This window comes from Bufo bufo, chromosome 11 (genome assembly GCF_905171765.1).
Source record: "Bufo bufo chromosome 11, aBufBuf1.1, whole genome shotgun sequence".
Lineage (NCBI taxonomy): Eukaryota > Metazoa > Chordata > Amphibia > Anura > Bufonidae > Bufo > Bufo bufo.
Window position 1 is genome coordinate 47,481,465 of NC_053399.1, and position 24,002 is coordinate 47,505,466.

The window sequence follows — 24,002 nt, forward strand, 5'->3', positions numbered from 1 at the left end:
AAGGAAGCCCCAGACCACTTTTACACGGTAAGTATTTGTAAGGCAAAACCAGGAGTGGTCCCAGAACACAGAAGAGGTGCAACTATTTCTGTGTGTGTGTTGGTTCAACTTCTGGTTGTGGCTTATAAATACTGACCATGTGAAAGTGTCCTGAGCGTGGTCTCGCACACTGTGATTTTATGGTGAGCCACAGCTTAACGGTATTGATAGAAGTGCCTTGTTGCACGGCCCTTGCTATGGTCGCAGTCTCTGGTTTAGCATTACAAGTGTAGTATAATTGGCTCCTTTTTGTGTTTATTTTAGTCTTCTAGCCAGAGCATTGTGAGCCTGGGCCTCACCACAGAATGTAGCTTATGTCATTTGTCATGAACCAACATGAGACACATTTTTAAGTAAATTGAGGAAATTAAAAACCTAGGCTACACGCAGTGGTAAGATGGGTCAGCTCTGCTGTAGAGAACACGCATCCCGTCCATTAGGTATCTGCAGCACCTTTAGGGTACATCCACATGTGACTGAAATGTTGTAGATTTTTAGCAGCAGAAAATCTGCAGCTTTTCATTATATTGTAAAGGGTAAAATCTGCAATGAAAACCTGTAGCATACTGACCTGCTGCAGATTTTTCCACAGCACATGGATGACAATTGCTAAATGTCTGTTCACTTTGCCTGGTGCTGTATAGCGCTGCAGATTTGCCGCATGAAAATCCAGAACTGCAAATCTGCAGCGTTTCCAGTCATGTGGATGTACCCTAAGAATGTACTTGTGTATGGAGTTTTTGATGACTGTTTCTTGCTGTGATTTAAAAAATTGAGACAAAACTGCTGCAGTTTGTGTCAATATACCCTGGTGAGGTTGGCAAAGAAAGATGACCCCCTTTGTCCTTTCACCGGCTCCTATGTGATTCCAGCAAGACCCTGTTATGCTCTGCTTTGTATTATACGCTGATTATAAGCTCTCATAGTTCAATAAAGTTAAAAGATAAATGATGCAATTTCCCATTTTAAAAGTTTTTATTAAGTGGTCAACAATGAAAAAATATACACATTTATAACCTAATTCTGTTGACAGCTAGAATAAAGTTACAGGGGAATTAGACTTTGATTTTCAGCAAGTGACATTTATAGCAGATAATTTTTTTTTTTCTGGTAAAAAGCCTATGATCAGTATAAAAATACTAGATGGGACCAAATGCACTAATCTGTAAGGCTGGCCATACAGATTCAAGGAGGAGGATTAGTAGAATCTGCCCTTTCTCGCTCTTTCCTTGGGGGACACAGAAGACCTTGGTATAGCTCATCTCCCTAGGAGGCGTGACACTAAGTGAAGACTGTTACGCCCCTCCTCCACAGCTATACCCTCAGCCTGGAGAAGAGACTGCCAGATTTTTGCTTAGTGTCCAAGGAGGCAAGACATTCCCTGCTCTGCAGGGCTGTTTTTTTCTCTCCTAATTTTTTACTTTATTTTTTCTTCTTCTCTTCAGGGACAACAGAGACGCACTAGACCTCTCTGTTTCTCCCGGGGTCGAGCTGCGCCAGTGCCGGTCACCCGCACTGCTGCCTCCCCTGCAGAAGGCAAGGTGGACCAGGGCAGCTTAGCTCCCCTGCATCCCTCCAGCGTAAGGGTCGCCCGCACGCCAAGTCCCTCTTCCCACGTCCTGCCACTACGGTGCCAGTAGCTGAAGGGGCGACCCTGCTGGAACGGACCGAGGGTGAAGACGACTGATGGTGAGAAAACAAGATTTTTGTATAACTTACCAGTAAAATTTTTCTCGCTCTTCCTTGGGGGACACAGCACCCACCCATTCATTTGTTTTTCATACACGGTTACAGACTTGGTTTACCCCGTTGGGTAGTTGGCTTGTTGGTTCCACATTGTTGATCATTGCCTTTTTTCACTACTTGGACACACAACTGTCAGTCTCTCTCTCCAGGCTGAGGGTATAGCTGTGGAGGAGGGGCTGAACAGTTCTCACTTAGTGTCGCGCCTCCTAGGGAGATGAGCTATACCCAAGGTCTTCTGTGTCCCCCAAGGAAAGAGCGAGAAAGAGATTTTACTGGTAAGTTATACAAAAATCTCGTTTTTATACTGTCTCGCTTTACAATTCACAGCTGGTTTTAGCGTCAAAGCTGCGTCTGAAAACCTAAGGGTGCCGGTACACATTCGGGTTTTGATGCTAAGCCAGCTGTGGATGATACATGGATAGAGTGCACAGACGGCAGATGCTTCTCTTTTGAATCCACTTAGTTTTGCAGCAAAGGCAATAATTAGAAAGCTACCTGATTGCAGGTAAGTGTCCGAACCATGGTTGCCACAGCTGTTTTCCTGTAAGATGCAAGGAAAATGAAGGAGTTCTATAGTGTGTGAAAAATACTTCACAGGCCAGATGGGGGAGGGGCTGCAGTTGAGATCCCCACCAGTTTGACCGCTTACTCCATTTCCCTGGCTTTAGCGAATGAGTTATTTAACCCTGCACATGCTTCATACATAGGTTTCTATATTCTACTCTACTAAATGCAGAGAAGTTTGTATTTGAGCTTAATTGATCGTCTTACCTGTTTTGTGATGATTTATTTAGCTAAAATACTAAAACTCTGCCTGTAATGACATGTAGATCTGCTTCTTCATCCAGAGCTTTCTTCAGGGGATCCAGGAAACAGGAGGAGTTCTGGGAGACACCAGGGAGTACATGAGTTATCTGCTTGTGAGCAGCTGGTGGTGGAGCTGGTGAGGCATACTGACAGCTGGCCCTTCATGAGACTGGTGTCCAAGCTCCAGGTATTGTAATGCCGTCAGTCTGTGAGCTGCATGCATAGTGTTAGTGGAATGTTACGTTATATAACACGGTTCAGGTGTCTTACACTCAAGTGCATGTGTTTTATCCATTCTTTACAGGTTCCAGATTACTTTGACATTATCAAGAGACCCATTGCCTTAAATATAATCCGTGAAAAAGTGAACAAATGTGAATACAATTCTGCATGTAAGTTATTACAACCATACACTAGTTCAATCATTTTCCTTGGGCTAATAGATCTACAATGTGTAGGTTTCCTTTTGTTTTTATTGCTTAAAGAGGACCTTTCACTTGTATAAACTATGTGAACTGAGTATGCTGCCATGTAGAGCGGTGCCCGGGGATCTCACTGCACTTACTATTATCCCCGGGCGCCGCTCCGTTCTCCCGTTATGTCCTCCGGTACCTTTGCTCCTTAAGTTATAGTAGGCGTGTCTTCCCTTGTCCTATGGGCGTCTCCTTCTCCCAGGCTGCAGCGCTGGCCAATCGCAGCGCACAGCTCACAGCCTGGGAGCTGTGCGCTGCGATTGGCCAGCGCTGCAGCCTAGGAGAAGGATACGCCCACAGGACAAGGGAAGACACGCCTACTATAACTTAAGGAGCAAAGGTACCGGAGGGCATAACGGGAGAACGGAGCGGCGCCCGGGGATAATAGTAAGTGCAGTGAGATCCCCGGGCGCCGCTCTATATGGCAGCATACTCAGTTCACATAGTTTATACAAGTGAAAGGTCCTCTTTAAAGAGTAACTAAACTTTTCTAAAACTTTCTTTTGAAATGTTCTCAATAGCTTAAAAATATACTTATTTTTCCTACTCAAATAGGCACCCAAAGTCTCGGGAACTATCACGCCTTAAAAATTATTCTAGTACAGCTGACGTACTGGAGTATGAGTTTGGCTACATGCACACGACCGTATGTATTTTGTGGTCCGCAAATTGCGGATCCGCAAATAAAAAAAACCGGATGACGTCGTATGGCATCCGTTTTTTTTTTTTTGCAGATACGTTTTTTTTTGTGGATCCATTGTAATAATGCCTATCCTTTGTCCTCAAACTAGAAAAAAATAGGACATGCACTATTTTTTTTGGCGGAGCAACGGAACGGACATACTGATGCGGACAGCACACGGTGTGCTGTCCGCGTTTTTTGCGGACCCATTGAAATGAATGGGTTCGCATCCTATCCGCAAAAAAAACTGATCGGACACAAACAAAATACGGTCGTGTGCATGAGACCTAATTGTGCAGATTTGCCTTTAGGCAGCTTTAGAAACTGGGTAGCATGAGGAGACATTCTGGAGACTAAATATAAAATACATACTCATGGTTCTCCTGATATTATATTTAGGGCTCGTTCATGACCGTGCCGTTTTTTTGCGGTCAGCAAAAAACGGATGCCGCCCATGTGCCTTCCGCAATTTGCGGAACAGAACAGGAGACCCATTATAGAAATGCCTATTCTTGTCCGCGAAACGGAGCAATGGATGTGGACAGCACACAAAGTGCTGTCCGCATCTTTTGCGGACCCATTGAAATGAATGGTTCCATATACGGAACTCAGAAAATGGCCCATATACGGAACACAAACTACGTTAGTGTGAACAAGCCCTTATGGATATAGAGGGTCATTTACTGACAGATATATGCCACTTTTTAGCATACATCTGTCGCTGATTGCAGGCAATCTGTGACTTTATCCAGCTTACGCCAGGTCTAAAAAAGGGGGTGTGGCATGTGAGTAAGCGGGCCCGTCTCATTTATCATATTCTATGCCTGTTTTATCCATATAAAACTGGTCTAAATCTACACGAGCAAGGGAGCTGGCATGGATTTAGGCCTCATGCACACGACAGTATTTTTTTGCGGTCCGCAAAAAGCTGTTCCGTGATCCGTTTCTGTTTTTTGTTTCCGTTTGTCTTCCTTGATTTTTGGAGGATCACCAGACATGAAAAGTGGAAAAAAAAAATCTAAGTCAAGTTTGTCTTGCACATGATAGGAAAAAAAACGGACGCGGATGACAATCTTGTGTGCCTCCATGTTTTTTCACGGACCCATTGACTTGAATGGGTCCGCGAACCGCGTCCGTGAAAAAATAGGACAGGTCCTATTTTTTTGACGGACTGGAAACACGGACGCGGATGACAAACGGTGCATTATCCAAGTTTTCAACGGACCCATTGAAAGTCAATGGGTCCGCAGAAAATAACGGAAAATGGAACAACGGACACGGAACACAACAACGGTCGTGTGCATGAGGCCTTTCAATGGGGGCCGCTGCACAGGCTGGGTCATACATCACTGCTCCTCCTGGGTAAGTTCTGGCACAGCACATCAGTACCCTATAACAGGTGTGCCTTGCCAGAATTTAGTTGAGCGGAGCATGCTTGGCTCAAAGCTGGCCTGAATTTAGCCAAGCTTGAGGGGAGCACAGGCACGAGCCACAATGTGTGCTCCGGCCTGTGCAGTGTTTGCAGCGGTGCCCAAGTGAAATTCTACTCCAGTACAACACTGACCTGTAAGAGCTATATTTGAATAATGATTTTTAAGGCGCACAGGCTGGGGCACACATCGCTGCTCCTGCCTATGCCCCCCTCAAGTGTGACTACCCTGGAGTCTGACCCCGTCAATCTCATTGGTGATCTATCCTGAGGATAGGCCATCAAGAACCCCTTTAATTGGATAACTTTTTTTTATTTTTTTAGGGTTTATTTTTTTGTAGTTCTGTGGTAAAAATGTCAGTTGCAGATGTTAGCTGAAGTGCTAGGAGAAAGATGAAATGCAGGGCACACAAGAATGTTTTGCTTGGTTCATTCATTAGGTGTTTTTTTTTTTTTGTTTTTTTTTTGTCTTTCTTGCTTCATTAGTGGTCATTTATCAAAACCAGCAGTTCTATGCTGGTCTTGATATTTCCTGCACCGCGACAAGTGCAGCTCATAATAAAATAAGTGTATCCGCCAGCAGTCTGTGTGTTTAGAGTGAAATCTATGGCAATTTATAGCTGGAGTACATTTCAGCCATCTTTTATGCCAGAAAAGCAGCCTGAATGACCATAAATCTGTGGGATCGGATGCCATGCCAAGCCCCCCCTTTTTTTTTGCCATAAACTCAATTTTGGCAAAGAGTTTTGTGTAACTGCTGCTTAAAAAGTCATAAATCCAGTTTGCACTGGTTGCTTTTTTACAGCTTAAAAAAAGGCAATAACCACTTGTGGCCCTTATTTACCAATGTGTCTGCACCAAAAATCTGTCTAAAAAGTGGGGCAAATTGTTGCATCTAGGCTTTCTGCACTTTCTCCGACATGCTCGACAAGGGGCCGAGGCTTAACAGAAAGGGGGCCACAATTCTGGCCTAAAACTCTGTCTCAAAGTAAAGCAACTGATAGTGGGTATAGAGTCAGAAAAAGTGTCCCTGCACCACATTTGTCATCTACCCTGGTAAAAAGCCTATGGTGCAGGTCTAGACGACCGTTCTAAGCTTAGACCATCTACATCAGCGATGCCCAATCTGCGGCCCTCCAGCTGTTGCAAAACTACAACTCCCAGCATGCCCGGACAGCCTACAGCTATCCGCCTATAGCATGTTGGGAGTTTTACAACTGCTTGAGTGCCGCAGGTTGAACATCCCTGATCTAGTATTAGTAATTTTGGGCCTCTGTGTTTTTCTTCATGACATTTTTGCCCTATAGAGCAGTTTGCAAAACTCCAGAAAAAAATGGCAAGAGCTTCAGCACGCTGCGGGTTGTTGTTGTTGTTGTTGTTGTTTTTTTTTTTTTAAGAAGCCAGAAAGACAAACAAAAATGCCACCTAATTAACAAAAACTCCAGGAAATATATTTCTGTGTTCTGCATTTCGTATTTCCCATAAACCTTCAACTAATATCTGGAGCTGATGTTTTTAGCATTTTTTGAACGTGGGCATGTCTGGTAATGTAGCTCCATTCCCTTTGACGTGAAGGGGGCTTGATCCAATTACAGTAAAGCTTCATTCACATGTCAGTATTTTGGTCAGTGATTTACATCAGTGATTTTGGGCCAAAACCAGGTGCAGCTCTAAACACAGAACATGTGCAGATCTTTCCCTTATACCTTATTCCACTCCTGATTTTGCCTCACAATCACTGATGAAAATCACTGACCAAAACACTGACGTGGGAATGAGGCTTAAGCGTAAGGCCACTTTCACACAGTCAGTGTTTGGTCAGTGATTTCCATCAGTGATTGAGTCAAAACCAACAGTGAAGTCTTCACAAAGGTAAGATATAATGGAAAGATTTGCTTGTGTTTTTTGACCTGTACCAGATCTTTCCCTTATACCTTATTCCACTCCTGGTTTTGGCTCACAATCACTGATGGTAATCACTGACCAAACACTGACTGTGAAAGTAACCTAAATGCACACAGTATGCAAAAATCCACATGAAAACTGTATCAAAATCCACACTATTTATTGCATTTTTGTGTAGTTTTATGTAGTTCTGTGATGCATATCTATTTTAACTTTGTGGGAGAACAACTCTACATAAGGTGTGGAATTACACAAACTGACATTCTGCGGAATTTAAAATACACACGGCAGGTCCACTTCTACGCGTAAATACGTAATGTGTACATGAGATTTGGCAAAGCTCATTCACTTTGTGGTACTGTATTATGAGGTGTGTTTTTTTTCGGTACAAAAATCACATGTAATCTGCATCGTGTGCAGTTACCATTAGGCCTTATGCACACGACCGGTCCATTTTTTGCGGTCTGCAAATTGCGGATCCGCAAAACACAGAAGCCGCCCGTGTGCCTTCCGCAATTTGCTGAACGGAACAGGCGGCCCATTGTAGAAATGCCTATTCTTGTCCACAAAACGTGACAAGAATAGGACATGTTATATTTTTTTTGCGGGGCCACGGAACGGAGCAACGGACGCAGACAGCACACGGAGTGCTGTCCACATCTTTTGCGATCCCATTTAAGTGAATGGGTCCGCACCCGAGCCGCAAAAACTGAACAAAACCAGAACAACGGTCATGTGCATGAGGCCTTAAAGGGGTATTCCCATCTTGCACATTGGGGGGGATATCGCCCCACCTCTGGGGCCCACACATATACTTAGAACGGAGCCCATAAAGTCCATATCGGAACCCCACTCAACCTGCTATTTGTGGGAAAACCTGCCTCTTTATTTGCTACATCTTCTCCTTATGCTCTTTTGAGTGTAAACCTTCCTTCCAGTGTTACTCTTTTTCTGTTTAGTCTTACTTGAACTTTCTAATATATTTTATTTTTATCTGTTTACAGCCGAGTTTGTTGCCGACGTTGAGTTGATGTTCTCGAATTGCTTTGAGTATAACAGTGTTGACAGCAATGAGGCTAAAGCAGGAGTCAAACTACAAACCTTCTTCATGAATGAAGCTCAGAAATTAGGCCTGGAGGTCAAAAAAATCATTCCAAGTGCAACAGCTCCACCTGCTAAAAAGTCCCGCATTTGACTTTTTGTGAGACAAGTTCTACCAGATAGCATCAAGGTTTTGTTCTTTATAACACTGATGTCCTGCTGAACTCAGATCACCAAGCAATAGACTTTGCCATCCAATTAATGAACAAGCACTGATTTCTCACACCTTACAGCACTCAGGGCAAATGCACCAACTGCTCAATAGGGTCCAAGCCACATACATGTTTATAGAAGTATATATGTATATCAGAGATGCAGCGTACTGTTTAATTGCCGAGACCTTTTCTAATTTGGTAATGTAGGTTTTTGTATTTTCTCTTTGAAACTTACTGTTTTATATCCAGGAGGAGGGAAAAAGAGTGGCTATAGATTTTCTACCTGAACACTACTTGAGTTGAATAGACTGGGGTATATTTTTGAGGGTTGGACTATATACACACTTAAGAGTACTTTGCAGATCCTAGCTATTTATTTGGCATTTAAACCCTATGTTTCAGTTGTTTGTATTTATGAATTTTTCGTATTTGAGGTTAAACTGTTTGTTATGACAAACTTTTCCATGTAAAATCTGTTTCTGCCTTTCTCCCCATGTGACCGACTTATTTGAGGTTTGTTGCAGGTTACTAGCACAGTGAGATCTTCATATGCAGATAGCTGTGTTTAAAAGCAATAAATGTTTTGTTTTTTTCCATCTTTCTAATGTCTTTCTCATTTAAGCTGCAAAGTTATCGCTGAATATTGTATATATTTTATGTGGTGCACACAAGAGTAGAGGTTTCAAGTACCTTCTGGGGCAGCCCTGGTTTGGCTCTGTATAAAACTAAGTATAAACCGCTGCAGTCAGATAATCACGGTAAGGCAGTGGGGATATTTCTGATGTCATTTTTGTTAAAAAAAAATATAAATATAATAATAATTCTATAGGCAAAGAAGCCTGAAAAGTGTCAAAACATGACAAAAAAACTGAATTTCGTGCACAATTCTGTGTGTAGAAAGCCTAAAGCCACCTGCACATGTGTGGGTGAACACACATTAGATCTGCACAAATTTCGTTTCTGCAGCCTATCCTCATCTGCTATTTATTTTTTTTATAATTGTATTTTTATTGAAATACAACAGTACAAAACAGTTTGGTGCAGATTTGATGCAGTTTTGCCGCAGATCTCATCCACGCGAAAAAAAAAATAAAATGCCCCAAAAAAAAAGACGCGTGCATTCCGCATTTTAAGGAACGTCCAACCCGTAATCGAACAGTCATCCTATTTTTTTGGGGGGGGGGAGACAAGGTGACTATATAAAAAAAAAAGGCGACTCAGGTTTTTTTCTTTCTTGGCATAGGAGATATTTTTTTATAGTTTGCACTTTTCAGACATGGCCATATGTAATATTTTATTTATATATTTTATATGTAAAATTGGGAAAGGGGGTGATTTATACTTAAAATTTTGTTCAGTAGCGTCCTGTCTGCCATGGTAACCGATCGTAGCCCCGGGATTACACTGCTGGGGCTCTGATCAGAAGCTGCCACCAATGAGAGGTGAGGGGACTCTGTGGCCACTGCCACCATTTATTTTAATACTGTGGAGGGCGCACTGCACCACCAATGTTTTTAATACTGTGGAGGGCACAATGCGCCACCAATGTTTTTAATACGGGGGGGGGGGGGGGGGGGGGGGTTCACACTGTGCCACCAATGATAATTAACGTTTACTATACAAATACAGCCTGCGGCACCCGACCTCTGACAGGGTGCTGCACCTGAGGGGTTAATTGCCACGGATCGCAGTGCCCTGTCAGAGGCCGGGTGCCGCTGGCTGTATTTGTATAGTAAACGTTAATTATCATTGGTGGCACAGTGGCCACAGCCCCTCCACTCCTCCGCGCTCCCATTGGAGGCAGCAGCACAGGCGGAAGGGAGAGACTGCTTCCTTTTCCCCGTGCTGCTGAGAGAACATGGCGCACGCTGAGAGCGCGATCCATATTTTCTGATACTGGGCTGTGCAGTAGCACAGCCTAGTATCCATAAAAGACCAATCCCAGTATCGTATCAATACCCAACCGATACTTTTAGCCCGGTATCAAAAGTTCGATACCCGAAACAACCGTAGTGCGATCACTTTTTATAAAAAAAATTAATTATTGGGTAGTTGAAGTGACAAAAAATGGCAAATTGGCATATTTATTTTTTTTTTTTTCCAGTTACGCCATTTGCTGTATGCCATTTAATATTGTTATATTTAATTGTATGGGCATTTTCACACACGGCGATGCCCATGATGTTTTTTTTTTTTTTTATTATTGGTTAAGTATTTTTATTTTAAGGAAAGGGGGGTGATTTGAACTAATGTTTGTTTTTGTTATTTGTTTTTTACTTGTCACATTGGGTGACAATAACTGACAATCATTAGCTTGCCCATTGTGTTCATTGATGGCTATATAGCCATCATTGAACACTTAATTTGCAATATAACAATACAATGCTACCACCTAGTGGCCTGTATTGGTATATTCCTGAAATAGCCCGAAGCCTCAAGTAGGCTTCGGTGTCTATTTCAGCGATGTAACCTGTTCTCCGATCTCAGTCAGGGAGCGCTGTTACCGGAGCGGAAGCGCACAACTTCCGCTTCCGAAATGCAAAAATGCCGTGGTCACATTTGACCACGGCGTCTGAAAGGTAAAATGTATGTGATCAGCCTTATTAAAAAAAAAACTCAAATGTATGTATATTAATGTCAGAAGCCTGACTAGTAAAACTGGTGAACTGGAATTGGTGATGTGTGAGAAACTATGACATAGTGGGAATAACTGACATGACTGGGCAGTTAACGTACAGGGCTACAGTCTGTTTAGAAAGGATTGTCAAAACCCAGATATAGACTAGGAAACAGAAATCTGTAGATCTGATAAAGGAAACAGATTCTTGGCAATAACCAAAGACAAATACCTTTCCCAACTGGTTCAGGACCCGACTAGAAGGACACCTGGGAAATAGTGACCATAAAATAATAACCTTCCAATTGTCATTTAAGAGTGTTTCTTCAGGGAGCAACAAAAATACTAAACTTAACAAGCAAAATTTAGCCAACTAAAAGGCCATAAAGTCCTTAAAAATACAGCCACAAAATCTGATATTTTAAAAAGCATTCTAAACTCTAATTGTGAGAGGTACATACCGTATAGGAATAAAAGAGAACGGAAAAAATAACAATGTAGATAAATAGAATTGTAAAGAAAGCAATAAATTAATAAATAAAGCATTTAAACTATTAAAACAGGAGGGTAGCGAGGAAGCAACTATAAGGAAAAATAATTGAATATGTAAAAGACGAGAAAAAAAAAAATGTCCAAACTAGAGGCTGAGAGATTAATTGCCAAAGAGAGTAAAACTAACCCTAAAATGTTCTTCAATTACCGTATAAGCCGACCCGAATAGAAGCCGAGGCCCCTAATTTTACCCCAAAAAAATGGGAAAAATTATTGACTCGAGTATAAGACTAGGGTGGGAAATGCAGCTATAATGCAGAGTGTATGTGTATATAATGCACACACTCTACATTATATACACACATCTGCAAGAGGGTGACTCAGATTGATGGGAGTCTGACTCTGACTCCCTGTATTTAATGCAGAGTGTGTGCATTATATACACACACACTCTGCATTAAATATTGGGAGTCAGACTCCCATCAACTGGGCATTTATTTATTTGAATTTTTTTTATATTTATCAGGTTGTTTATTTTTTTTTGGTGCATAGCAAATGTGGTGTCAATATTCAAAAAGGGTCCAAAAACAGAGTCTGGAAACTATAGGCCGGTAAGTTTAACATCTGTTGTGGGTAAACTGTTGGAAGGTTTTCTATAAGATGCTATGGAATTCTGGTGAACAGCAAACTAAGGCTACTTTCACACTAGCGTTCGGAGCGGATCCGTCTGATGTTTCATCAGACGTATCCGCTCCTATAATGCAGACGTTTGCATCCGTTCAGAACGGATCCGTCTGCATTATAACTTAGAAAATTTTCTAAGTGTGAAAGTAGCCTGAGCGGATCCGTTCAGACTTTACATTGAAAGTCAATGGGGAACGGATCCGCTTGAAGATTGAGCCATATGGTGTCATCTTCAAGCGGATCCGTCCCCATTGACTTCCATTATAAGTCTGGACGCATCCGCTCGCCTCCGCACGGCCAGGCGGACACCCGAACGCTGCAAGCAGTGTTCAGGTGTCCGCTCGCGGAGCGGAGGCTGAGCGCTGGCAGACGGATGCATTCTCAGTGGATCCGCCTCCACTGAGAATGCATTAGAGCTGAACGGCTGCGTTCAGGACCGCTCGTGAGCCCCTTCAAACGGAGCTCACGAGCGGACACCTGAACGCAGGTGTGAAAGTAGCCTAAGCTGCAGAAACCAGTATCAGGCAGCTGCTGCCAAGGCCAATAAGAGAATGGATTGCATCAAAAGGGGCATAGCTGCCTGTGATGAGAACATAGTCCTGCCACTTTACAAATCACGGGTCAGACCACACATGGAGTACTGTGTACAGTTCTGGGCTCCTGTGAACAAGACAGACATAGCAGAGCTGGAGAGGGTCCAGAGGAGGGCGCCCAGAACGATTTATCAGAATTAGGGTTATTCACTTTAGAAAAAAGATGACTGAGGGGAGATCTAATTACTATGTATAAATTTATCAGGGGTCAGTACAGAGATCTATCCCATCAGCTATTTATCCCCAGGACTGTGACTGTGACGAGGGGACATCCTCTGCGTCTGGAGGAAAGAAGGTTTGTACACAAACATAGAAGAGGATTCTTTACGGTAAGAGCAGTGAGACTATGGAGCTCTCTGCCTGAGGAGGTGGTGATGGTGAGTACAATAAAGGAATTCAAGAGGGGCTTGGATGTATTTCTGGAGTGTAATAATATTACAGGCTATAGCTACTAGAGAGGGGTCGTTGATCCAGGGAGTTATTCTGATTGGAGTCGGGAAGGATTTTTTTCCCCCTCTAAAGTGAGAAAAATTGGCTTCTACTTCACAGGGGTTTTTTTTTTTTGTTTGTTTTTTTGCTTTCCTCTAGATCAGGGGTAGGCAACCTCTGGCACTCCAGCTGTTGTGAAACTACAACTCCCAGCATGCCTACTTGCTCTTTTCTTCTCAGAACTCCCATAGAAATTAATGGAGCATGCTGGGAATTGTAGTTTTACAACAGCTGGAGTGCCGAAGGTTGCTGATCCCTGCTCTAGATCAACTTGCAGGATAACAGGCTGAACTAGATGGACATATATTGGATATAAAAAGTCTACACACCCCTGTTAAATGTCAGGTTTCTGTGATGTAAAAAAATCTGACAAAGATAAATCACTTGTACAAGATATAACTGTGAAATAATTTTTGCGTATATATGCGAAAAGTGTGTTTGCCTGAATAAACGCTTAAAGGAAACTTTATTTGGTATATATTAAAAATCATGGCGAATCTACCACATAATGAATTCGTCAGGCTAAACCTGGAAAGGTGGCTCACCCCACGATTGTATGGGTGCAGCCACTATTTCCACGCTTCCAAAACGTGTAAGTCTGGAAATATCAGGATTGTCTTATCTGTATATATCTCCTGATGAGTTACCAGACATACTGATAATACTCACTAGGTGCGCTGGATCTGCTAAGGATGTATCAAAGACACCAGCTATAACACTAGTGGCAACTTATGATCATAAGCTGCAACAGTGTATATCAAATAGTGAGTATGGATCAGGGGTAGGCAACCTCCGGCTCCCAGCTTTTGTGAAACTACAACTCCCAGTATGCATACTTGCTCTGCTCTTCTAAGAACTCTCATAGAAATGAATGGAGCATGCTGGGAATTGTAGTTTCACAACAGCTGGGAGCCGGAGGTTGCCTACCCCTGGTATGAATGATAGTGAAAGGGATAGATAAGTTGCGGGTGAGAGCTTTTGTATTTAAGCTCTACTTACAACCCTGCTATTCTTGATCTCTAATATCCCATCACTATCTCACAAAGGACTGTCCCTGCCTACTCATGCGTCTGCTCGACGCGTTTCTATGTCACTGTACAACCAGTGACATGTCTTCAGGAGCAGAGTTACAGTAAGCATTAGTGCAGTTTATTTCGTCTCAGAAACTTGCACTATGCTCACTGATAGAAGAACGCTGCACGCTTCTGTTTGCGCGCGTGCAGCTCAAAGAGATACAACCTCCGGCACTTGTTTGCGGCCGCCAATCTCATATCAAGATCGCCACTCCCACTGGGCGGAGCTTCATCGGCAGGCGGTGACGTCACCAAGAAAGGAGGTGAAGCATCCTGTTGATCCGTTCTCCATAATCTCCTGTGCTGGCCGCTGTAGTGGGTATGTTTACATGGGCAAGAATTGCCTGCCATCATAGGGGAAACACTGAAGATTAGTACCAATTCCAGAGGTGATAAATCGGACAATTGTAAACCAGTTCATAACTATTATATATTCATATTTTCATTCCCATGTATCGTTACTTGAAACTAATGACACATAGGATGATATTGTGACAATCGGAGGATGTAGGGAATACCACATATGTATATGGGTTCAGGATCCCCATACCCCTATAGCTGTTTCAAACTGCATGCGATCACAGATGTCAGCCCATATTGCTGAGGTGGTATTTAGGGTTTCCCATATATCTTGATATCTAAATGGTGTAGTGACTGACCCGTCACTCATGTTATTCCCATCACGCATTGCTGTATAAGTGGGAATTTTTTAGGGGGGGGAAATCCATCAAATGAAGCAGGTATAGGATATAAAGTCATTTAAACCAAATGGTTTCACTGTTCTCAATGTGAAGATCCATTGAGCCTCTTTCTTCAATAGCAGATTGTCTATATCCCCACCTCTTGGGGATCCTCTGACGTGTTCTATGCCCTGAAACGAAATGCATTGTTTCACTCCTGGATGGCATTCCGTCACATGTTGGGCAATAGGCGTATCATCCTCATTTGTGATGTTTAGCAGATGCTCACCAATACGTCTCCTAAACTCCCTCTTGGTTTTGCCTACATATTGTTTTTGGCAGATGCATGTAGCCACATAGACCACCCCTACCGTTTTGCAATTTATAAAGGACCTGATTACGAAATCTCGTCCTGTGGTTGTGCATTTTACCACGTTGCCCTTTTTGATGGCTTTGCATGCAATGCACTTGCCACATTTAAACGTGCCGGGTGGTCTATTGGGAAGCCAAGTAGATTGTATTGAGGGTCTATATAGGCTGTGCACCAACTGATCTCTCAGATTGCTCCCTCTTCTATAAGTGATCAGTGGGGATTCACTTATAAGATGTCCTATCGGGTCTGATTTGAGGATACTCCAGTTCTCCCTGATGATGTTCCTCACCTCCCTATTGGCCTGGTCATAAGTACCTATAATTCTTATTTTGTTGTCTATAGTTCTTTTTTTGGGGACCAGGAGGTCATCTCTATTGCTAACTGAGGCATGTTGATATGCTTCAGCGAGACAGGGGCCAAGGTATCCTCTCTGGCTAAATCATTTTTGTAAGTCAGAGGATGCTCTCTTAAAATCAACCCATTCTGAACAATTCCGTCGGGCTCTAAGATATTGCCCCTTAGGTATTCCATATTTTAATTTGGTGGGATGTGCACTCTCCCATCTGAGTAGGGTGTTTGTGGACGTTGGTTTCCGAAACATTTTTGTGGTAATTTTTCTGGATTCATCAATATGATTTTTAATATATACCAAATAAAGTTTCCTTTTAAGCGTTTATTCAGGCAGTCAAACACAAAGATAAATCACTTCAGAACTTTTTCCACCTTTTAATGTGACCTATAAACTGTACCACTCAATTCAAAAACAAACTTAAATCTTTTAGGTGGAGGGAAGAAAACAAAAAACACTAAAATAATGTGGTTGCATAACTGTGCACACCCTCTTATTCAGAATCCTGTTAAAAAGGAGTCAGCATACACTGGCCATCATGTAAAGTGCCTCTGATTAACCCCAAATAAAGTTCAGCTGCTCTAGTTGGTATTTTCTTAGTCGCATCCCACAGCAGAAGCCATGGTCCACAGAGAGCTTCCAAAGCAACAGAGGGATCTCATTGTTAAAAGGTATCAGTCAGGAGAAGGGTACAAAGGAATTTCCAAGGCATTAGATATACCATGGAACACAGTGAAGACAGGCATCAAGTGGAGAAAATATGGCACAATAGTGACATTACCAAGAACTGGACGTCCCTCCAAAATTGATGAGAAGACAAGAAGAAAACTGGTCTGGGAGGCTACCAAGAGGCCTACAGCAACATCAACCCCTTCCCACAACATAACGTACATGTACGTGGGTGAATGTGGTGCCTCATGTGCATGTACGTGATCGGGTTTCACTGTCAGCGCAGGGAGTGACGCGCTGAAGGTTCAGTGAAGCTGGGCTTGCTAGGCAACCAGTGACGCTGGCGGGAACTGAATCGGAGCGCAGACCCACCCGCGATTGCCGTGATTGGTCCAATACTGCAGAGGGACCAATCGCAGCGCATGGGGGATCGAAGGGAAGAAAGACTGTGCTTTTTCTCTGATCGTCCTGTCAGGGAAGTGATCAGAGAAGGAGAGTGTCAAACGCTGCATACTTAGTATTACTTAATCAAGCAAATTAACCCCTTGTGTGCCGAAAAGCTGCTTCTGTTACACAGATCAGTTCTGTGCCTCATCAACAGCCTGTCATTTGTAATCAGTTCTGTGCCTCATACATAATTAACCCCCTTCAGTACTAATTTCCCCCAGTCAGTGACAGATTAGTCCTGTCATCATCACCTCATTAAGACACCTGTCCGTCCATCAAGACGTCTGTCCGTCCATAAAGACAACTGGGACTCCAGTTTGTCCGTTCAATAAAGTCACCTGTCACACACTCCCAAGTTATTTTAAAATGAATAACCGTCAATAGGTGTGCCATCCTCCTGTGTGTGTATACTAGTGTCCTGTGCTTGAGTGGCACCATTCTGTAAAATCTAAGTCTCTTATGCCCCATGTGGATTTGTGCCACCTAATACTGTAAAATAATACATTAATTAATCCCTTTTCTGCCCCAGTAAGGATATTGGCACTACTCTGTGCCCCATACTAGACCCCTGGCTCATCGCCAGCTATCTGTGCTACCTGTGAATAACTGCCAAGTGACTCGGGGAGTTTTTATCCTGTCCTAAAGTATATACAGTATTTTACTTTGCTGTTCTATTAAAAAAAAAAAAAAGACAAAATAAATCTACACTAGTTTACAGTTTAAAATGACTAAGGCCCCTTGCAGACGAGCGTGTCCGGATTAGGTCCGGATGCGTCCCGGTGCATTGCGACAAACCCGCGCAAGTAGGAACGCAATTGCAGTCAGTTTTGACTGCGATTGCGTTCCGATGTTCAGTTTTTATCGCACGGGTGCAATGTGTTTTGCACGCGCGTGATAAAAAAACTGACTGTGGTACCCAGACCCGAACTTCTTCACAGAAGTTCAGGTTTGGGTTAGTTGTAGTGTAGATTGTATTATTTTCCCTTATAACATGGTTATAAGGAAAAATAATAGCATTCTGAATACATGGTACAATAGGGCTGGAGGGGTTGAAAAAAAAAAAATAATAATAATTTAACTCGCCTTAATCCACTTGTTCGCGCAGCCGGCATCTCTTCTAAGTGGATTAAGGTGAGTTAAATTTTTTTAAATATTTTTTTTAACCCCTCCAGCCCTATTGTACTATGCATTCTGTATTCAGAATGCTATTATATAACATGGTTATAAGGGAAAATAATAATGATCGGGCCCCCATCCCGATCGTCACCTAGCAACCGTGCGTGAAAATTGCACTGCATCCGCGGATGCTTGCGATTTTCACGCAACCCCATTCATTTCTATGGGGCCTGCGTTACGTGAAAAACGCACAAAAAGGAGCATGGTGCGATTTTCACGCAACGCACAAGTGATGGGTTAAAATCACCGCTCATGTGCACAGCCCCATAGAAATGAATGGGTCAGGATTCAGTGCGGGTGCAATGTGTTCAGCTCACGCATTGCACCCGTGCGGAAATCTCGCCCGTGTGAAAGGGGCCTAAACAGCTTTTCACTGCTGAAGAGGCATATGCTGTGCTTTTTGAGGACACTGACTCCAACAGTGGAGATAGTGACATTTTTAGTTTCATCTTCCTCAGATGATTCATCTAATGATGAACCCCCTTGTAGGCGTCCTAGGGGTAGTGCGCAGTCGCAGCCCCGTACAAGTGACTCTTCATGGGTCCCCACAGATAACTATGTGCCCCAGGTGCCTGAATTTACAGCCACTCCAGGCATCAATGTAGATACCACAGGTTTCAGTGAAATACATTTTTTCTAATTATTCTTCACTGATGACCTAATTAACTTGATTATGGAACAAACAAATATATATGCAGAGCAATTTATTGCCTCCCATCTAGACAGTTATCTCTCAAGGCCCTGCAAATGGACCCCTACTAACACAACTGAAATGCAAAGGTTTTGGGTACTTCTCCTAAGCATGGGCATTATAAAAAAAAAAACAACAATACGTTCGTATTGGAACAAAGATATTCTTTATCACGCTCTCTTTACTTTCTTGCTATGCCCCAGGCCCGTTTCGAAGCTATTCAAAGATTTCTGCATTTCAGCAATAATAATGAATGCCCACCCCAAGTGACCCCAGTTATGACAGACTCTTTAAAATTAGGCCAGTTGTTGACCACTACAATTCCAAATTTGGTCAAGTATATACCCCTAAAAATGTCTCTCAGTGGATGAATCTTTGGTTCCTTTCAAAGGCCGATTACATTTCCGTCAGTACCTGCCCAATAACAGGGCTAGGTATGGTGTGAAGTTGTATAAGGCCTGTGAAAGTGTATCTGGGTATACACTGCGCTTTCGTATTTACGAGGGAAAAGATTTCAAAATTGACCCACCCAATTGTCCCCCGGTTCTGGGTATAAGTGGGAAGATAGTATGGGATTTAGTCCACCCCCTGTTGGACCACGGATACCATCTGTATTTGGACAACTTTTACAATAGTGTCCCTCACCTGAAGTGCCTTGTTGCCAGAGGCATAGGCACATGTGGCACAATTAGAAGAAATCAAAAAGGGCTCCCTAAATCCTTTAGGCCTCTTTCACACGGGCGTTGCTGAAAAATGCGCGGGTGCGTTGCGGGAACACCCGCGATTTTTCAGCGCGAGTGCAATACATTGTAATGCGTTTTGCACTCGCGTGAGAAAAATCGTGCGTGTTTGGTACCCAAACCCGAACTTCTTCACAGAAGTTCGGGCTTGGGATCGGTGTTCTGTGGATTGTATTATTTTCCCTTATAACATGGTTATAAGGGAAAGTAATAGCATTCTGAATACAGAATGAAAAGTAAAATAGCACTGGAGGGGTTAAAAAAAATAAAAAATAATTTAACTCACCTTAATCCACTTGATAGCGCAGCCGGCATCTGCTTCTGTATTCTTTTCTTTAGGACCTGGCTAAAGGACCTTCGATGACGTCACTCCGGTCATCACATGGTACGTCACATGATCTTTTACCATGGTGAATCACCATGGTAAAAGATCATGTGACGTACCATGTGATGACCGGAGTGACGTCATCCCAGGTCCTTAAACTATAGTTAATGCTCTCCACAGGTCCTATACAGTAAAAGAGTCAGACGGAGATGCCGGGCATCGCGAGCAAGTGGATTAAGGTGAGTTAAATGATTTTTATTTTTTTTTAACCCCTCCAGCCCTGTTTTACTTAGCATTCTGTATTCAGAATGCTATTATTTTCCCTTATAACCATGTTATAAGGGAAAATAATAAGGTTCGGGTCTCCATCCCGATCGTCTCCTAGCAACCGTGCGTGAAAATCGCACTGCATCCGCACTTGCTTGCGGATGCTTGCGATTTTCACGCAACCCCATTCATTTCTATGGGGCCTGCGTTACGTGAAAAACGCACAAAGAGGAGCATGCTGCGATTTTCACGCAACGCAAAAGTGATGCGTGAAAATCACCGCTCGTGTGCACAGCCCCATAGAAATGAATGGGTCGGTATTCAGTGCGGGTGCAATGCGTTCACCTCCCGCATCGCATCCGCGCGGAATACTCGCTCGTGTGAAAGGGGCCTTATAGATCAGACAGTGCGTCGTGGGGAAAACAGCACTGTTTGCTCAGAAAATTTGATGCTGCTAAAATACAAGGATAAACGAGATGTTCTTGTGTTAACTACCATCCATGCAGATTAGTCCACCCCAGTCCCAGTCCGAGGAACCACAGAGCAGAACATCAAGCCTGTGTGTATCCAGGATTACAACAAGTTCATGGGTGGAGTGGATCTTTCAGACCAGGTACTACAGCCCTACAGTGCCTTAAGAAAATCTAAGGTTTGGTACAAAAAATTAGCTATATACCTAACCCAAGTGTCACTATATAATGCCTTTGTCATCCACAGAACAGCTGGTCATGGGGGGACCTTCTTGGAATTTCAGGAAAAAAATAATAAAAAAAATTGATTTTTGGCGTTCAGGAAAGAGCGGGCAATTTTTCAGCCAGCTGTGCTTCTGGGGTATCAAGAATAATACATGGGCAGCATTTCCCTGGAGTACTTCCCCCCTCCCCCCCCCAGAAAAATAAAAGGCGACCCCGAGTTTGCTCGGTTAAAGGAATTAGGAAAGACACCACTCACTACTGTCAGACCTGCCCCGCTTTAAAGTTTATTACACATCCACTGATATCCATTAAGTCCATTTCATTAATTTCCTAATTAATCCATGGGAAGACATTTTCATTTGAGCATTTTTCCATTTGGCAATCCAATAATAGCTCCCTTAAAAATTCCCATTATACCCCTAGATGAATACATTGAAAGGTGTCATTTTATTAAATGAGGCATTTCTTTTCCTTTTATGTTCTGGCACCCCTAGAGCCTCGTTTTTGCGGTTTTCACTGTTGGGGTGCCTCAGGGTGTCTTCAAATGCGACATGGTGCCTGAAAATTTTTCCAGCGAAATCTGCCTTCCAAAAGCCACACAGTGTTCCTCCCATTCTGTGCCCCGCTGTGTGCTCATACAGCACCTTACAACCACATATGGGGTGTTGACTTATTCAGGAGAAAATGGGTAACAGATTATGGGGTGCATTTTATCCTGATACCCCTTGTTAAAATGAAAAACTTGGGCCTAAAGCGAGATATTCTTGACATTTTTCATTTTCACTGCCAAGTCTTTCTAAATTCTATGAAACTGCTATTGGGCCAAAGTGCTCAGTGCACCCTTTGAAAAATTCCTTGGGGATGTATTTTTCATAATGGGGTCACTGTTTTTTTTTTTTTTTTTTTACTGTTGGGGTGCCTCAGGGTGTCTTCAAATGCGACATGGGGCCTGAAAATTATTCCAGCGAAATCTGCCTTCCAAAAGCCACACTGTGTTCCTCCCATTCTGAGCCCCGCTGTGCCCCCATATAGCACTTTATGACCACATATGGGGTGGTTCTGTAAACTTAAGAATCGGGGTAACAAATATTGAGGTTTATTTTGCTGTTAACCCATGCTAGAGAAATTGATCTAAATGGAAAAATGTGCAAAAAAGGTAAAATTTTAAAAATTCACCTCCATTTTCCATTAATTCTGGTGGAACACTTAAGGGGTTAACAACGTTTGTAAAATCAGTTTTGAATACCTTGAGGGGTGTAGTTTCTAAAATGGGGTCATTTTTGGGTGGGTTCTATTATATAAGCCCCACTAAGTGACTTCAGATATGAACTGGTCCTTAACTCCTTAAGGACACAGCCTTATTTCACCTTAAAGACCAGGCCATTTTTTGCAAATCTGACCAGTATCACTTTAAGTGGTGATTACTTTAAAACGCTTTGACTTATCCAGGCCATTCTGAGACTGTTTTTTCGTCACATATTGTACTTCATGACACTGGTAAAATGAAGTCAAAAAAATTAATTTTTATTTATTAAAAAAAATACCAAATTTAGCAAAAATTTGTAAAAAATTTAAAATTTCCAAGTTTCAATTTCTCTACTTCTATAATACATAGTAATACCGCCAAAAATAATTATTACTTTACATTCCCCATATGTCTGCTTCATGTTTTGATCATTTTGGAATGATATTTTATTTTTTGGGGATGTTACAAGGCTTAGAAGTTTAGAAGCAAATCTTGAAATTTTTCAGAAATTTTCAAAAACCCAATTTTTAGGGACCAGTTCAGGTCTGAAGTCACTTTGCGAGGCTTACATAATAGAACCCACCCAAACATGACCCCATTCCAGAAACTACACCCCTCAAGGTATTCAAAACTGATTTTACAAACTTTGTTAACCCTTTAGGTGTTCCACAAGAAGTAATGGAAAATAGAGATCCAATTTCAAAATTTCACTATTTTGGGCGATTTTCCATTTTAATAATTTTTTTTCAGTTACAATTCAAGAGTTAACAGCGAAACCAAACTCATTATTTATAGATCTTATTCTGTAGTTTACAGAAACACCCCATATGTGGTTGTAAACTGCTGTACGGGCACACGGCGGGGCGCAGAAGGAAAGGAATGCCATACGGTTTTTGGAAGGCAGGTTTTGCTGGACTGGTTTTTTTGACACCATGTCCCATTTGAAGCCACCCTGATGCAACCCTAGAGTAGAAACTCCATAAAAGTGACCCCATCTAAGAAACTACACCCCTCAAGGTATTCAAAACTGATTTTACAAACGTCGTTAGCGCTTTAGGTGTTCCACAAGAATTAATGGAAAATAGAGATACAATTTCAAAATTTCACTTTTTTGGCAGATTTTCCATTTTATTATTTTTTTTACTTTTACAAAGCAAGGGTTGACAGCTAAACAAAACTCTATATTTATGGCCCTGATTCTGTAGTTTACAGAAACACCCCATATGTGGTCGTAAACTGCTGTACGGGCGCAGAAGGAAAGGAATGCCATACGGTTTTTGGAAGGCAGATTTTGCTGGACTGTTTTTTTTTACACCATGTCCCATTTGAAGCCCCCCTGATGCACCCCTAGAGTGGAAACTCCAAAAAAGTGACCCCATTTTAGAAACTACGGGAAAGGGTGGAAGTTTTGTTGGTACTAGTTTAGGGTACATATGATTTTTGGTTGCTCTATATTACACTTTTTGTGAGGCAAGATAACAAGAAATAGCTGTTTTGGCACTTTTTTTTTTTTTTGTTATTTGCAACATTCATCTGACAGGTTAGATCATGTGGTATTTTTATAGACCGAATGCGGCGATACCTAATATGTATACTTTTTTTTTATTTATGTAAGTTTTACACAATGATTTAATTTTTGAAGCAAAAAAAATCATGTTTTAGTGTTTCCATAGTCTGAGAGCCATAATTTTTTCAGTTTTTGGGCGATTACCTTGGGTAGGGTATGATTTATGCGGGATGAGATGACGGTTTTATTGGCACTATTTTGGGGTGCGTGTGACTTTTTGATTGCTTGCTATTACACTTTTTGTGATGTAAGGTGACAAAAAATTGTTTATTTAGCGCAGTTTTTATTTTTTACGGTGTTCATCTGAGAGGTTAGGTCATGTGATATTTTTATAGAGCCGGTCGATACGAATGCGGCGATACCAAATATGTATACTTTTTTTTTTATTTATGTAAGTTTTACACAATAACAGCTTTTTAAAAAAAATTATGTTTTAGTGTCTCCATATTCTGAGGCATAGTTTTTTATTTTTTGGGCGATTGTCTCAGGTAG

The 24,002-nt window shown here is 42.2% G+C and overlaps 1 protein-coding gene across 2 annotated transcripts in view; it reads left to right on the forward strand.

Moving 5' to 3' along the window:
* BAZ1A (bromodomain adjacent to zinc finger domain 1A) overlaps positions 1-8,933 on the forward strand; it is a 120,932-nt gene extending 111,999 nt beyond the window's left edge. Inside the window, exons 26-28 of one of the 2 annotated variants that reach the window (XM_040412561.1) lie at positions 2,616-2,779; positions 2,897-2,984; positions 8,086-8,933. In XM_040412561.1, coding sequence (XP_040268495.1) covers positions 2,616-2,779; positions 2,897-2,984; positions 8,086-8,276 — 443 coding nt within the window. In that variant the 3' untranslated portion in view covers positions 8,277-8,933. The remainder of the gene's footprint in view (positions 1-2,615; positions 2,780-2,896; positions 2,985-8,085) is intronic. The other variant, XM_040412560.1, reaches the window with a different exon arrangement.
* Positions 8,934-24,002: the final 15,069 nt, after the last annotated feature.